Source organism: Microchirus variegatus (assembly GCF_963457635.1).
Source record: "Microchirus variegatus genome assembly, chromosome: 16".
NCBI classification, from domain to species: Eukaryota; Metazoa; Chordata; class Actinopteri; order Pleuronectiformes; family Soleidae; genus Microchirus; species Microchirus variegatus.
In genome coordinates, this window is record NC_139817.1 from 25,147,861 (window position 1) to 25,164,475 (window position 16,615).

Consider the following 16,615-nt stretch of genomic DNA (forward strand, 5'->3'; position numbering starts at 1 on the left):
CGCATCACCTGTGGTTTACTTCAGTCCACCCATCTTTCTGTTTTCATGCAGTGCAGTTTCACATATTTTTGCGCACTTTACGCAGGAATATAAATTGGGCTTTAGCCTTAGGTGCTAATGTAGTTCCCTGCTGCACCTGGGAAATGAAGAGGTTAGCAGTCAAGCTGTACCTTTAACTGGATTCCTCCTCTCCAGTATCAGACTTAAACTTCCAAATAGCTCGATGGGGCTCAATATTAGAGTTTCCTACAAAAAGCATCCTCAAAGACTGTGATTCCCAGCTCTCCCTCTCAGCCACTATGGTTGCATCTTTTACAGGCGTGGGGGTGTCGGTTACTACCGTCCACAGACACACAGGCAGACCAACTGATTTAGCTTCTTAAGATTTGTGTGGAGTTAGTCACAGTGGAGGGTCTGGCCGGGACAGCGGGGAGTTTAAGACATTGTTGGGAAAGAGAAAGCCTGGAGTAGGAGGTCTTTTTTCTTCCTTTCTGCTTTTACGAGCCCTCAGGTTTCCACCTGTGCTGACATGGCTGAGAGTTTACAATAGTCCTGAAAGAGTTACAAGCAGCCGGGCAGGAATTCCAGACTCTTTCTCTTCTACCCTTTCTCTTTTTTTTCTTTTACTGGAAGGGTGGGGTGGGGGCTGCAGTTATTGTGGAACATTTGTCAGGCTGCCAGTCGCAGAGGCAAGGCCAACCGGTGATTTATGGCAACATCTGCAAGATGCAAAGCCCTTGTATACGCTTTTAATCATACAAAGACCCATGGCTGCATTACAGATTGAAAAGAGATGGTCTGATGGGGTGTCATGGAGTCCATGTTGTGAGTCACACTAAAGGCAACTCGCGTGAACATGATCTATGACCGTGGGATCTCTGCAGCTTTGGTGTTTTCAAGTCATACTTGGCCTCATTTGCAACAAGCCAGTGTTCTGTGATCCCGTGATCCGATGGTCAGAGGATTCTCACCAAGCGAGAAGATAATCTGTGAATTATCGATAGTAATTGATAGGTAACACCACACAAATCTCACTGGATTTGTCAGTCAACAGTCGGGAGGTTGAGTCACAGTGAGTGGAAACTCCCTTACAGAAGGCTGCAGTCACTTCATTTTTTAAATCTCCATTTTAGCACTGACAAAGCCTACCTCATGTTGAAATAAGCTCAGTGGCCATAAAACTCAGACAACAATCCCCCAGCAGATTTCCCCAGTTTCATGACAGAGGAATAATCTTTTCTGCAAGCCGCCTGTAGCCATTCGATATAATAAACATCTGTCTGCATGTCACCACATCTGCTAATAATGACGGCAAATTAGCTACAGAATTCAGATCGTCTGGCAGTGAGATAAAGCCGTGGCAGGCCAAATTCATTTCCTTGGCTCAGTCTGGTGGGTGTTGAGAGCAGAGCCGTCCTGATGAGCTGACCTCGGCTCAGCATGTGATTGTTAATGTGAACAAAGTGTGGTTCAGAGCATTCGGATCCAACACTGATCTGAGACCAGGGGGTTAGTGGACTCGCATCACATCGCTCGTCTGCCAGTCACTGGTGGTCTGGAGAAATAGTCAACTTCCTGTCTCGTTTCACTGGACACAGAATCAAAGAGGGGGGAAATTATCCTGCAATCTGGCTGGTGTTTTCTTCCCCCCCGGCTGGAAATGTGGAGGCTGACACTGACTGCAGCCTCGGCAGAGACGGAGCATCTTTTAAAAACGTGGAAACCGTCAGTGCCTCCGTCGATTGTTGGGCTACAAATAGTTTTCTTGGTTGCAGACTTTTCAAAAGGAGTTATTCATTCTGTGGGAAATTACACCCCCTCATAAATGTAACAGTTGCGTAATTGCGTAGTTTAGTGAAGTGTAAAACTGAGGGAATCACAGTTTTTTTTGGACTAGAAGGTTGAATCCACCAGACCTGATGTAGACTTTTTCCCACAATGGCCATTAAATGAACTTGAGCAAAGCAGTTGAAGGAAACAATTCCTCAGATACTTTTATGGTATTCTTTCGTTTTCTTTAACCCAATCATGAGTAATTTGGTAATGAAGCAATTTAGTGTAGTTGTAATTAACTGATTGTAACAATCACCAAAAAGAATTGCTTTGCCCGTCACTAGTGTATGTGTTTGTGTCCACCCTGACCACGTTGAGGAGGTACTATAGGAATGGAAAACGATGGGCCTGATACCAAAGTACAGTTGAGTTGTCAAGAGCCAAATAATGCTAGAAATGTATTTGAAGTACCATTGGAGTTTCTGTCCTTGAGAGATCACTGTGATCGTCTGTTGAGCACCAACTTTTCTCAGTCATCTTCGCCTTCCCAGACTCTTTCCAAATCTGTGTGTTTGTGTCATAGACGAGTGACAAGACAAACAAATGCATCAGTTTTTCAGCTCCTCAGGTTTTCCTTTTTAGAGCAAAGTCATTTCCCGTCATGCAGGCACAGAACATACGCGGCAGTTGCTTGTTCTTTTCCCCCCAACACGTTGCGGTTAGTCATTTTTCTTTGCAATTGGCCAGCTATAGCTCCAATATGTCATAGATCTTTGACATCAGCGGCTGATTTGATGTCCTGGAAATCCTGCCCACTGTGACTCATAGGCTGCAGCCTGTTTTTAATTTAGTAATCTGTGGGATTAAGGAAACTACATCAAGATAAAAACATGCTGATTGGCAAAAATCACTGGCTACTTTTCAGTGGAGCCCCAAACTTACGTCCACGGCTCCATGAAATGGACTCCTCTGTTCTGGTTTGACATCTGTTTATGTTGCCTGTGTCTCACATGTATCACCAGATCATTATACGTCATTTTACCTCCACTAAGGTTTGAAAATCTACTCTCAAGCAACGCGACATGTCAGCGCTATAAATATCAGCACACGGAACTCAGTGAGTTTATCATTTATCACTCCAGGACTCCATTTATCATCCAGAAGAGGCCTTTGTTAGACACGGTTTCTGACACCACAGAGATAAGGTCATTAGGGAAGAAGTGGACTGGTACTTGAACGTTGCCTCGGTGGCGGCAGAGGCAGCTGTTTCCCAGGTGTTTGGATGTGTGTGGCTCCACCATCTTGTCTTAATCGCAGCCTCCTCAAAGAACTGGCAAGACTTCCAACAAACCCCCCTCATTCCTTTACAGTGGGGTAAAGACATACAAACCAGCTCAGTGAAGCCAGCAGCCAGGTGTACTTAAACATTAGTCAGCCAGAAGGATGGGAGAGAAATCATCAGCATTTCCATACACAAACTGAGACCAGACAAATCCAAACATAGACCTTTTATGGAGCACATGCATCGAACAAAGCAAAGTCTACTTTTCACACTTCAGCTTGTTTCACGTCGTCAGATCGAATGTGACTGAAACTGTTGGCCTGGAATAGAGGAAGTGACTAAATCTCCCTGCGAAGAGCTGGCACCACCATCGCAGGTCTGCCATTTCATAAACACAGCTCCACTGTGGCAGACAGAGAGCCGCGCGACTCCTTCCAAGTGCAAGTTTCAACAACTCGCCTGGTGCACAAGCACAAGCACAAGCACACCTTATTCCCTCATGCTGGAGAGGAGAGGCCTGAAACAACAAACCACCAGGCGAGAAGAGCTGGGGGATCAGGGAGGAGGAGGCTGAGGAGTCTGAGGGTGAGTCACCCAGCAAACACTCACTCTAGTTTGTCTGAGTTCTATTGTACCACACTGTTCACAACAGTTAAGACACACAGTAACGTCAATGAAAACTCGTAGCACTTTGATTGAATGCAAGCAGCACACGTTTAGGTGTCCTCTTTTATTGTTTACATATATGTGCAAAATAATGCTTCATTCAAAGCTGGGATAACTGAAAAGGTAGGGGCACAAAATCATCATACACAAAATGTAGGCAAAAATAATGGAATCTGTTTATATACAATTTACAAAATATAATAAAATTTATATAAAAATGTATGTGTTCATCTATATTATTAAACAGAGGCTGTTAACATGCTCCTTGCTGCTTCCTCGAGGAACATCAAATTGTCCGTTACATTCACTCTTTGCACATTTCAGGAGTCCTTTATTGCAAAACTGTCCATTTTCTGAGGTAGAAGTGTCTTTTATTTTTTGGTCATCCTCTTCATGAAAACCAAGAGCAAATCGGAGCTTAGTCCCTCAGCTAAGAGCTCGATCTGCACTCTGGCAAAGGGTCAGTTCTGCTGCCGTCAAACGACTGTTCGTAAACGCTGCAGATTTGCTCCGGCGTCGGTTCCTTGGTGAGAAAGCTCTCCTTGTGTTCTGAATCGATGTCCGCGGCAATGTAAGGATTCTCATATGGAGCTATTGGGTGATGCGTCACTGACGGGGGCCCAAAGCCTGCGTAGTGCTCCTGCTGAGGCCTCCAGGGAGTTTTCCCGAATGTACCTGAACAGGAGAGGAGGAGAGTTCAGAGCCGAGCACGGACGAAATGTGGAAACGGTTTGTAAAAAACGGATTCATTGAAAACTTACCCATGAAGTTGTTGCAAGGAGAAAGGCACTCATGAAGTCGACCGTAGTCCTTCGCGTCTCCCTCCTCCACAGACGGTCGGCGGTCGCTCTGCTGGTGGGAGGAGCCTGAGTGGAGACCGGCATTGGGGAGCTGCATCAAGACTGTGGAGGAGCAGAGGTCAAAATGCTCTGGGAGCAAATAGTCCCTTCTTCTAGAGCCGGTCAAGCTGCCGCTGTACGAGTCGACACAAACGGGCTTTTGGTCGATGGGACAGCCTGGAGAAAAAAAAGCATAACATTATTTACAGAACTTATTCAAAATGGGAAGGTAGAGATCTGTTACTTTGATACTACACACTACTTTTTACACTCGAAATGCCAATACTTGCAAAATGTACCAAACTGAACTAAAGTTTTTCATTTACAAGAGTAGGGATGGGGCCGATCCGATCCAGTATCGGTATCGGGTTACGATACAGACGTAATTGACGCCAAAAAGTCTCCTCAAATGATTCCCTGACTGCTCTGCTTGCTGCAAAAAGTGGAATGGATTTCCTGAACTGAGGTGTGTCTCGATGAGACGCGGAGTAATAGCGCACAACTCCGCTCAGGAAATCCATTCCACAGTTTACAGCCAGCTAGCAGGCGAGCATGATTGACCAGGAGTTAACCAGGAAGTTCAGCTCCGCAACCTGCAGCCGACGTAATCCCAGAGAGACTCTCTGCCCGTACTCTCCGTAAATAAAGTTAGCTGGATCTCACTCTGTGCAACAGAATTGTAAACATGAAAAAAAATCGCCAGGGGTCTATAAAGTCGCTGAGCATCCTGTTCTGATATGAACAGAGCATCCATATCAGAATAGTATCGCTATCGGCAGATATCCAAATTCAGAGATCGGATCAGAATTGAAAAAAGTGGATCAGTTCATCCCTAAACAAGAGTCATGATCGGGGAACATTGAGACAAAAGCAGTGGTACAGACCTGTGAAGACCTCTGACGGGTCGCTGGAGTACACGTTGTCCCGGCAAAGCAGCGAGCCTATTGGACCTTGATAATGACAGAGCAGAGGGTCGATGGCTGCCTCCATGTCCGCTTCACTCCCAGTATCCAGGTTGCAAAGTCCTGTGTGAGCGAGTACACTGTTAGACATGTGAAACTGCAGAGGGAGTCGATGTTCGGCCAATGAAATAAGGACATCTGCGTTACCGTTCATGTCTTTCGGCTGCAGGTAGAAGCCACCGACCGACGGCAGCATGTACTGATGACTGCCGCTCTCTGACGGGATGTAGCCATCCTGTCGATCGGCCAACGTGCCCTGGGATGAGAGGTAGCTGGGAATGTCGGCGGGAAGGTTGGTCTCATCTGAAGCACACGGACAACACGTTAAATCGCGTGTTTATTTAGCAGAACTCCAAACACAGAAAGGGCATCAGGAACTCACCTGTGTTGGTGACGCTGCAGTCTTCGTTCCGTCGCCTGGTGTGGTAGATGATGACCACCCAGACTAAAGAAGTGCCCACCACGCAGCACACCACTGCAATGATTACGATTCCCACCGTGGTCCAGCCATCGTCATCTGACCCCGCAGCGCCGACTCCTCCCACCCCCGCGGCGCCCTGTGCACCAGGGTCGCAGTTGGGGTTGGATATGACCAACAGTCGGACGTTGCCCCTCTCTGTGCCCAGCGCGTTGGACATCTCGCAGGTGTATTTCCCGGCGTCTGCCTCTGCCGCGTCAACGATGATGAGGAGCTGGTTAGCGGCGGCGAAGAAGTGGCGCTCGGTCACCACCAGGGGGCTGTCGTCTTTGGTCCAGTTGAGCCGCGGGGGAGGGCTGCCGCCGGCGATGCACTGGAGGACGGCGGTCTCGCCTTTGGCCACAGTGCGATCCATGAGGGGGCGCAGGAAGGAGGGCGTTTCTGTGATAGAGATGGAAGGGATATGAAATTAGGTCTTGTGACAAGAACAGGAGTAATTGCTATTTTTAGTTGTACCCTTGACGTTCTTTTACGACGGAGACTTTTCTCACCGAGAACTGTCAGCGTAGCATTCGCAGAGATCGCTCCCGCCGTGTTTTGAGCTGTGCAGCTGTAAACGCCGATATCCTCCGTCTTGACGTCCACTATGAAAAAGACGTCGTCCTCCGGCATGACGTGCATGCGGCGTTCACGGGCGGCGGGGAAATCCGTGCCGCCATCTTTCTGCCAGGCGATCTGAGGAGAAGGATGACCCACGGCGGCGCATTCCAGTCTGGCCGTTGCCCCGGCCCGGATGCTCAGGTCCATGGGCATCTTGGTAAAGGAAGGCATCACTGGAAATTGGAAAGATGGTTTAAGAATCAATCAAGACTTTTACCAACCACTTTAAGGAGCTCAGAGAGGTCGACACAGTTGTTTTATCCCATCCCAAACTTACTGTTGACAGTGAGCCTGGCCTTAGTGGAATAGGATGATCCAAAATGGTTGGAGATGACACACTGGTATTTCCCCTCGCTGGAGAACTCCACAGTACGGAGCTGCAGGGTGGTCGTGTACTCCGTCACTTCCGTCTCCCCTCCTGCTCCTCCTTGCACTCGCAGGTGGGCCTGGTTGTGGATCTCCACGTCGGTCAGGACCTCGTTGTCTTTCTTCCAAGCGAAGGTCATGGGTGAGTCGCTGGAGCTGGCCGCTGAGCAGACAAACGTCACGTTGGTGCCTTTGAGCGCCGACTGGGTCTCTGGCTGGACGGTGATCTGAGGCTTTGGGAAATCGTCTGTACGAAGAAGACAGTGAACATAAACAAACTGCCATAGACGAAGAAAAATCTCTTTTGTTTTGTTCTGACACATAAGTTTGATTCATTAGAAAAATTTCCGTAACGCTCCCTCAGTGAGGCTCATTAGTTCCTCCAGGAGTCAGGAAGGAAAATACTGAACAATCTGGGTCAGTTTGTTAATGGAAAAAAAGGTCTTGGATAAATGTCTGTTTTTGAGGCTTCACAGTGTGTGTGTGTGTGTAAAGGTGTTACACCAAGTGAATGCATCACTCACCGCACACAAACTCGTCCTGGCCGACGGCAAACACACTCCTGCCCTTGAGCATCTGTGGGTGGGCGCAGCTGGCGTTGATGCAGGGCAGGAAGGTTTGCTCTGCCACCCAGACGGGAAGCCACTTCAGCTGGCAGTCGCACAGCAGGCTGGACGTGTTCAGGCGTCTGCAGGGAGAGGAGATACCAGAGACGTCTCATTCACTCTGCGGTAATAATCATCTCAGATTCCAAGATCTGTCCATGTTGATTAAAGTGTAGCTCAAACATTTTAGAATGAATCAGAGCAAAACTAAATTGCAAATAGACCAAATGTTTTTTTTTACTGTCAGGCAATAAAGTTGCTGCCAGTGAAATCCTTCAGTAAATATATATATTATACAACTATATTCCATCTGTTCAAGTTTTTCAAAGGTTTTACCAATGCACCTTTTGGAGTAGGTGACACTGAACAAACCATTCTTTCTGAATTTAATGTCTTCAGACATACTTCAGGGATAAGTAGTCAGAATTTTTCAAAGTAAGTTTGTTACTGTAAACTGTCCTACAATGGAAATTCAACCCATGAACAAAGGGTGAATTCCAATTCCTTGCTTGTCCCGATTCTCAGAAAAATTAAGTTAATATATGGAGATTTTCCGAGACCTCGCGTTATTCTGCCCCCTACAGTCTGAAGACGTATCTGCATTTAAGGGGTGTCCCATTTCTAAGTGACAAAATAACCCTCAACACTTAGTTTTGAGGCCAGTTAAGATTAAGGGATGAGTTTGAGGGTTAAGATAGGAATTGGAATTGTCCCTTTGACTTCCCCAACAGGACTTTCATCTGTGTTCTGTTCCACATCAGCACTAAAACACCAAGTTAACATGATCACACTTACAGCTCCTGCAGGTTCTTCATCTGCGAGAAGGCGTTTGCTTGGATGGACATGATGGCGTTATTACTCAGATCTCTGTGGAGCAAAAAGAGAAAAAAAGACGTTCAGGGACTGGATTGAGATTCTGAGAGACGAAGATGAGGCTTTTTTTTTTTTTATTTCTGCCAACATCAGCAGTCGTACGGAGTGAAGGCTACAAAAAAAAAAAAAACTTCAATGGGGAGAAGAAAAAGAAGGATCTGGGCTCCAGAACAATAAAAGTCTGGGCAGCAGCGTGCTGCGTTAATCAAGAGAGGGTTTGCTGCTTTGAGTTCTGGCAGCGGCTGGGAACAAAAAACTCTAATTAGAATCAAATGCAGCTGTTGGACACGCACACACACACACACACACACACACACACACACACACACACACACACACACACACACACGATCCACTCCACTTGCCGTGGTGATCGATATAGTCTGGCACACATGTAAAGATTCTAACTGCAGGAGTTTTTTTTTGTCCTGATTCCACATGAAAGCGACGGTGTGAGAGCACGGCTCTGACAAACAGCCTCAGCGTGAATCACTCTGCTGAGTTCACAGCTCACACACAGTTAGGAAACAGTCAGAGAAACAGGAGGTCGACTCACAGCTGCTGCAGAGCGTCCAGCCCAGAGAAAGACTTCTTGGTCACTGAGCGGATCTGGTTCCCCTGCAGAAATCTGTTTGATAAAAAAAACAACAAAACGTCGAAATGGTGTTCAAACATCACGTCTGTTCATGTGTTGCGTGACGTCAAACGCGACAGCGGATCGCCAACTCACAGTTTTTGCAGATGGTCCAAAGCAGAGAACGGTCCGTTCATGTCCTCGATGGTCCACGAGATTTCATTATTCTGAAGGTCCCTGTGAGAGAAGACACAAATACAATTCACACCAAGGAAACAACTACGTCTGCAAGGTTAATAAAAGCAGATGCAGATTTACGTTCTCTGTAGAGGGGGGGGACTTTGAGACTTTAAAATGATATTACATATATATATATATATATATATATGTAAGGCGGCTCCATGCCAGACAGGAAGTTCCTTCCCAGCCTTTGTGGCACTTTTAAAAGTCTGCAATGGCTAAAAAAAAAAATAAAGGTTTTACAAGAACATGCTGCCATAAAACATGTGCTGCATTTTAAACTCAGTCTGTACATGGAGCTCAAACTGAGAGATTGATTTGTTTATTCAAGTGTCAAACACCATGTTGCCCAGCTCTCATAGGCTTATTAGACACTACAATCATTTCTCAGTTATTTCCAGATAGTCACGTGACGTGACGTAACACATGACCCAACATAACATCACAACAACAACAAATAAGTACACATACTACAAATAGAGATGACTTGTCATATGGGATACAAAATACTTTGCCGCAGATACCAGATGCCTTTTCTATACATTTATTCTAAATCTCTCCTTCATATTTCCACAATATATCAGGATTTTTTTTAACTGAATTGATTCAAAAAGAGAGTTCCTTAAATCACAATATAAAGGACAATGAAAAACAAAGTGAAATTCGTCTTCCACAACGTGGAGATCACAGAATTCACACAAACGTAGATATTCAGGTGAACCTTTAAATCCACACACTTTAAATAGTGAGCTTCTATTATTCTTTTATTGTTTATTGACTGTATTGTGGGTTTTATTTATGTGTGTGTGTGTGTGTACATATATATTTCTATAGCAGAACCCTGCCTTTATAATCTTAGAACATCAGGACAAACAAAGCCATTGCTCCTGAATCTGAACCAAACACTGATGATAACTATGTTCAATTCATGCTCCTCTCTGTAGGAACACAAATACACAGAATCACAATAAAATCAGATTAAAAAAGAGCTTTTCTTTGATTGTTATCTGCTCTAATGCCTTAAAAGACTTCATTCCCTACTCTCGCTGTGTCTGGTCATGTTCTGCCTGAGATTGAGGAAGTGTGTGTGTGTGTGTGTGTGAAAGTGTGTGTGTCTGCAACAGATTTGAAGCCCTGAAGCACTCTGTGTCCACACCTGCCCTACACTGACCTCAGCAGTGGAGCTCACATGTGGATCCAGTTAAAACAACCAGAGCAAAAGTGATGAAGCCTTTCTGTGGGAAAGGGGGGGGGGGGTGAATGTGTGTGTGTGTGTGTGTGAGTTTGATGATGGGGGTCGTAGAGCTTCTGTCACACAGGGTTTTATTTTATTCCTTTATGTGTGTGTGTGTGGAGAGACCTCAACACACTCATCTATTTTCACATTAGTCAGGATATTTCCACTCAGCCGCAGGATTTGTTGGTGAAGGTGAGATTTAAGAGGACAAACGAGCAGTTTAGGGCTCAGCTTTGTAAAGTTATTACTAGGTCACATCCATACTATTGTTTTTAATTTAAAAAGGCATGGATTCATTCTGCTGTGGAAACCTCAGTCGTTCTCACTACTCTGGTGTTTTTGAGCGGCGTAAATGGAAAGTTTTCAAACTTTTTTTGTTTAGTCTCGATGGGCCTGGACTGCACCGTCTGACTGCTCTACCGTCCATGTTTATAGTTATTGAGGCTCTTCGTCTCTGGTTTAGCGTGCAGCTAGTTGTTAGCATGTCGTGCACTGTTCCAAGTCTTCCTACCATCCACGAAGTAAGGATATCCAATTATTTGTGTCAATGTACCAGCTTCTACGATTATATTCCATAATTCTTCTATTATGTTATGGGTATAACTTGGTAACTGGAGTATATATATGAAGTAGTGGCTTAATTCCCAATCACAATATCTGAGTGGGTTAGTCCAACTTTGAAAAATTTATTTTAGTGTCATTTTAATCATACATACATATATAAAGTCTGGATTTAGTCAGACTAACACAATAACTCCTGAATGGCACAGTTATCTCCTGATGCATTTCTATCTTAACAATTTGAATAAACTACACCCAAGTATGTTTTGTATACATTTAAAATAAAAATTGTCTTTCTTTGCTTGCTTTATGGAGGCTGCCAACAAAACCAAAGTGCATGTTTCGTGTCAGAAAATGGACGATTTCCTCTGATATAATATCAAATAAAAGGTAAAAAAAGACTCTCTGGCACATGAGGAGAATACAAAGACTTCAGCAGCTTCAATCCCCCGACAAAGAGCAGTCACCAGGCAAAGTTTTAATGTTTCATATCACATAGTGAAGAAGAAAAGCCCACAACTTACAGCATTTGCAGGTTGGAGAGTCCGCGGAAAGCTCCGTCTGCGATGAAGCTCACGCGGTTGTTGCCGATGTGGAGCTCGTCCAGCAGACTGAGGCCCACGAAGCTGGATTCCTCCAGTCTGGACAGATGGTTGGACGAGAGGTTTCTGTCGGACAAACACAGACACAAACAACAGCATGAGCTTTGTGGCTGAGGAGGCCTGGAGAGCAGTAAATGAACTGCAGAGATGGACACGCAGATTCACATCTTACATTTATGAATTCAGCAAACCAAAATGTCTGGAAACTAAAACCCTTTTTTAGTATTTCAAGACTTGAATTGTCAACAATCTTGCTTTTCTGATTCAATCCTTTCTATTTTTAAGTTGGAGGAGATCACAACAAAAGTCACAAAATTGTGAAACTCCTCTGAACAGATGTTCTTTTAAAGTAAACTCAGATGAGAGCACATCTGATAGCACGGCGGCTTGTTTACGCTCAGGTTCACGTGATAAGAACCAGGAAAAAAAACCAAACAAAGAACAACAAACTATCTGTGAAAAACAGTCCAGACGACACACAGCGAGACGACCGCTGCAGTCAACAACAGCCACAACAAAGGGAATCTGCTTCCAGGATTGTGTGTGTGTGTGTGTGTGTGTGTGTGTGTGTGTGTTTGGATGGGAGGGGAAATCAAGAACTCAGTGTGACGCTGACATAGTTTTGATGGAATTGAAAGAAAATGCAACAAATAATAATGGATTTTTCCACAATCAAAAAAAAAATGTTCCCGGGGTCGTTGTTTTGGCTCAAGCGTCATCAGAGCAGAAAAGAAAAGAGGCAAAAGGGTGTGTAATGGTTTGGCAGGGCTTTAATGTTGGCACTGGTGTGTGCGTGTGTGTGTGTGTTCTTGTACTTGCAGCATACTGAGGATCAGTGAGGGTTTTTAACCAACAAAGTGAGGTCATTTTCACGGAGTGAGGACATTTTGGCCGGTCCTCACTTTGTTTTCATTCAAATCACTTCCTTAGGTTGTAAACATTATATACTCAATTTGTAAAAAAAAATATTTTTTAATTTTGGACTTTTTTGTCAAAATTTGGACCAAAGTGTTTTTTCCCCCCCCAAAAAAGTCAAGTTTTTTTTCAACTTTTGGATGAGATAGTATAGTATGACGTTTTTGTCCAATTTTGGACCATAAATAAAATTTTAAAATTTAAAAAAATCGAAAATGTTTTGCAGCTCTTTTTGCTCTGGGGCTCCACCTGCAGACATTTTATGGTACTGCAACCAGTAGTTCTTTATAGATGTCATTCATGAAGTAGATATTTGTGATTGTGTTGATTTATAAAGTGGAAATGATGGTCCTCAGTATGCAGCAAGTACAAGAATGTGTGTGTGTGTGTGTGTGGGGCTTGGTGACAGGAGGAAGTCGAGTGTGAGAAAGGCCGGTGCGACAGTGCCAGAGAGGAGGTGAGGGTGACACAGAGAAGTGTCGGGAGTTCAGAGTGTGAATGGAAAGTGAGGTGGGAATAACAAAGAAAGAAAGAAAGAAAGAGGGTGCAGAGGACGGGGGGAGGGAGAGAAAAGAGAAAAAGAGAAAAAAAAGGTGGACTCACAGCTCGCTGAGTTTCTGGCAGAACTCCCAGGCTTCAGGTCGGATCCTGCTGATGGCGTTGTGGCCGAGGTGGAGCTGCTGCAGAGTCAGCAGGCCGTACAGCCAACCCTTACTCACCTCTGTCAGGTTGTTGTAGTCCAGTTGCCTGCAGACACACACACAAACACACACACACACAAACACACATATATGAGACTCGCTTCTACATGCAGAGGAACAGACGTAGCTCGTGCACGTAGCTCGCGTGTTTTCCTTACAGGACTTCCATGTTGCTGAGGCCCCAGAAGGCTCCGTCCATCAGGCGAGCGAGGCCGTTTCTCTGCATCCTGAGGGAGCGGAGACCGTGGAGACCGTGGAACGTGAGGCCCTCGACACGGCGAACACGGTTCCTGCTCAGCTCACTGCAACACACACACACATGAATTAATGATGAAGCTTCACAGATTCATGTGGTTCTGAAGCAGCAAGTATGTCGGACTTTAGGCAGATGTTTTGGCCGTATTTTAAAGGTTAAAAGGACCAGTGTGTAGGATTTAGTGACACCTAGATGTAGGGTTGCTCCCCATCCAATATAAAAAACATGTAATGGACTCTATATGTTGTATTAAAGCTATAGTTTGTAACTTTTAAACATTAAAAAAATACATCTTGCGACACATTTTTCATCATGACTGAGCAGGCGATGCGGAAGAAGCACACAGCGTGAGTAAAGCTTTCGGTTGCAAGGCTGTTTTGGTAATTACTCAGTAAATCAAAACTCAATAGCAGAAACTCTATCGCCCCATTGATGAGTTACTCTAAATTCTATATACTGATCCTTTAAATAGGAGCATATTACCAATAAAAATGTAGTTTAAATGATGTCACACAACAACAACGGGTCGTTTTTGTGCCAAACTGCTGCTGATATACTATATTAACATCATTTAATTTCAAGTTAAAAATGCTTACTACTTACAATTAAAATTTAGGATCAGTAAATAGACGTATTCCTGTGTTTTTGTCGCTAGAAATACTGCACATCCCTATCGTTGTTGCTTTAATTTATCGATAAAGCATGAGGACAATAGCACAACAAAACCAATCATCGTGATGTTCGCAGCAGACTCACAGATGCTGGAGGTTTGGGAGCTGGAAGATCTTGGGTGGGATGGTGGAGAGGCGGTTGCGGTTGAGCCGGAGAAGCTGCAGGCTGCTGGACAGGTTGGTGAAACAGCCGGTCTCCATGGACGAGATCTTATTGTTGTTGAGGAACCTGGAAGGGAAAGGGTTTGATGGAAAGGTTGGTTTTAAAATGCTGGATGGAAAAAACACTGGGTTTCGGCTTCAGGAAGTGGTGATTTAAAACATACGTATCAGGAATAATGCCTTTTGGGTAGGAATTGTATAATAATAATGGCTTATAATGACTTTATTTTTTATATTAAATAAACAGTTCTCACAGACTGATATGGTCAAACTATTTGGCAAGATTTGGTTACTGTTTACCATCAATTGATCTCCCTAAAGGGGAATTCTGTGATTTTTAAACCTGAACTTTGTTTTTTTGGTTGTGCAGGAAACTTTGCAGAAACACGGGGACATTTTCAAAGTGACAGTTCAATAACATTAGTGTCACTAATCTCTTACTCAAGTCTGCTCTTTAATGGAATGAACACAATTGCAAAACATAGCCTTTTGGTGTACGTTGACTAGCACGGTGAAAATATTGTGATTTATGATTTGTTGAGCCAGGTATAAATGGTGGCTAATGAAAAGAACATACGTGTCAATCAATGACCTAATTATAAACCATTTATTACACCTTAGTCTAATCGAAACATGGTCCATTATTTTATTTTTTGCACAAAATGCAAAATTAAAAGGTGCACAGAGGTGGTGTGCAAACAGAGCCGTGGACACTCACAGGTTCCTGAGGGGCAGAGCGGGGAATGATCCGGCCTTTATGTCCACCATGTTGTTGTAGCTGAGGTCGAGCGTTTCCAGAGCGCTGAAGGGCAGGAGCTGCTCCACAGAGATCCTGCTGATCCTGTTGTTTGCTCTGAAAACACAGACAGCATCGCTCCAATAAATGACAGAAATACTGTGTGTTTGACCAGCAGCACGCTCCGGGCTTCACGTTCCCAGATACGCAAACAGTCGAGTCGCTCAATTAGCCTGTGGTGTTAAAAAATGACAAACTCTCTAAGTCTCACCACCCAGTGTGAAGCTGTGTCATCATTTTTATTTATTTTATCCCACAGATTGTTAGGTCATGATCAATGCTGCTGCTGCTCCTCACACCGAGTCCAAACAATCTTTGGTTTAGAAATGTGTTATTTGGTTTATAAGGTAATTACTAACAAGGTATTTAAAAAAGCAACCTGCCAATTACTCTGCTGATGAATACCATTCCCTCAGTGAAAGCATGCCTCGGCAGAGGCCAGCAATTTCCTGAACTGCACGCCTCCTAAATTGCAGTGCAGGGACTGCTTGGTTATAAACAGAGTTTGTACAGTGCTCTCTTTGTGTATAAGACTCAGCAGTGGATGGAGAGTGAGTGGGGGGGGGGGGGGGCAGGAATTCCCTCCAATGCACCAGACGACAGAGCTGGTTTTCAGTATTCATGCCGACGATCGCCGTCCCCCTGCAGCTGCACCTCACTGACCACAGAGATGCTAAATTTTCTCTTTCATATTCCTATGAAGCTGAAATTTAAAATAAATAAAAAAAGAACCATGGACACGGAGAGTTTTCTGATGCTTTAGTTTGGGCTGATGTGGCGTCATTAATATTTAACTGTTGGACAAGTTAATGGACACAAACAGTCACTGACACCAGCTGAAACAACACAAATCAATCACATCTGTTGTTTTACTTAAGTGCACAGAAATTAGAGATAGTGAATTAGAACTCTTTTTCAGTGAACACACACAACAGGGCCCAATGTGGGTGGCTGCCTTGCTCAGGGGCACTCCAGCCCAGGAGTTGAACCACAAACCTTCCCGTTACAAGCCAAATTTCAAATTTCATTCCTCTTGCAAGTTAAATGAAGGCAATTTCCTTAAAGGTGCATTATGTAATAAATGATAAAATCCTCCTAATATGTCACAGAGACTCAGGAATAATGTTCATATAACAAACTGAACTCACTTTAAAATCTCAAATAAACTTCGCATTTTTTTGAGTTTGTCAGCCATTTTTCTTTATTTGAGTGCATGATTATATTCAATAATTCAATGACAATAATTATTGCCATAATAAAATTTAGTTTTTTTCTGTCCATGAAGAATTTCAAATTCACAATTAATTGGTTTCTTTTCTAATTTCACTTTAATCGTTAATTATCCGGCATTTAATGATAATGATCAATAGTAATTGATATATAAAAAAAACATTTTATCTTGATAAACTACTGAATGTGGCCTTGTTTTCTTGGGGTTATTTGAAGTTGAGATAAT

General features: G+C 44.0%; 1 protein-coding gene across 1 annotated transcript in view; it reads right to left on the bottom strand.

The window, feature by feature from the left end:
- Positions 1 to 4,151: 4,151 nt before the first annotated feature.
- The window catches only part of lrig3 (leucine-rich repeats and immunoglobulin-like domains 3), a gene marked incomplete at both ends in the record, with an annotated part of 32,008 nt that continues 19,544 nt past the window's right edge, over positions 4,152 to 16,615 (bottom strand). The window contains 16 exons of the mRNA XM_083902411.1: positions 4,152 to 4,396; positions 4,483 to 4,737; positions 5,445 to 5,585; positions 5,670 to 5,825; positions 5,905 to 6,381; positions 6,492 to 6,773; positions 6,878 to 7,213; positions 7,491 to 7,654; positions 8,367 to 8,438; positions 9,001 to 9,072; positions 9,175 to 9,255; positions 11,581 to 11,724; positions 13,177 to 13,320; positions 13,433 to 13,576; positions 14,287 to 14,430; positions 15,082 to 15,216. Coding sequence (XP_083758537.1) covers positions 4,152 to 4,396; positions 4,483 to 4,737; positions 5,445 to 5,585; positions 5,670 to 5,825; positions 5,905 to 6,381; positions 6,492 to 6,773; positions 6,878 to 7,213; positions 7,491 to 7,654; positions 8,367 to 8,438; positions 9,001 to 9,072; positions 9,175 to 9,255; positions 11,581 to 11,724; positions 13,177 to 13,320; positions 13,433 to 13,576; positions 14,287 to 14,430; positions 15,082 to 15,216 — 2,992 coding nt within the window. The remainder of the gene's footprint in view (positions 4,397 to 4,482; positions 4,738 to 5,444; positions 5,586 to 5,669; positions 5,826 to 5,904; positions 6,382 to 6,491; positions 6,774 to 6,877; positions 7,214 to 7,490; positions 7,655 to 8,366; positions 8,439 to 9,000; positions 9,073 to 9,174; positions 9,256 to 11,580; positions 11,725 to 13,176; positions 13,321 to 13,432; positions 13,577 to 14,286; positions 14,431 to 15,081; positions 15,217 to 16,615) is intronic.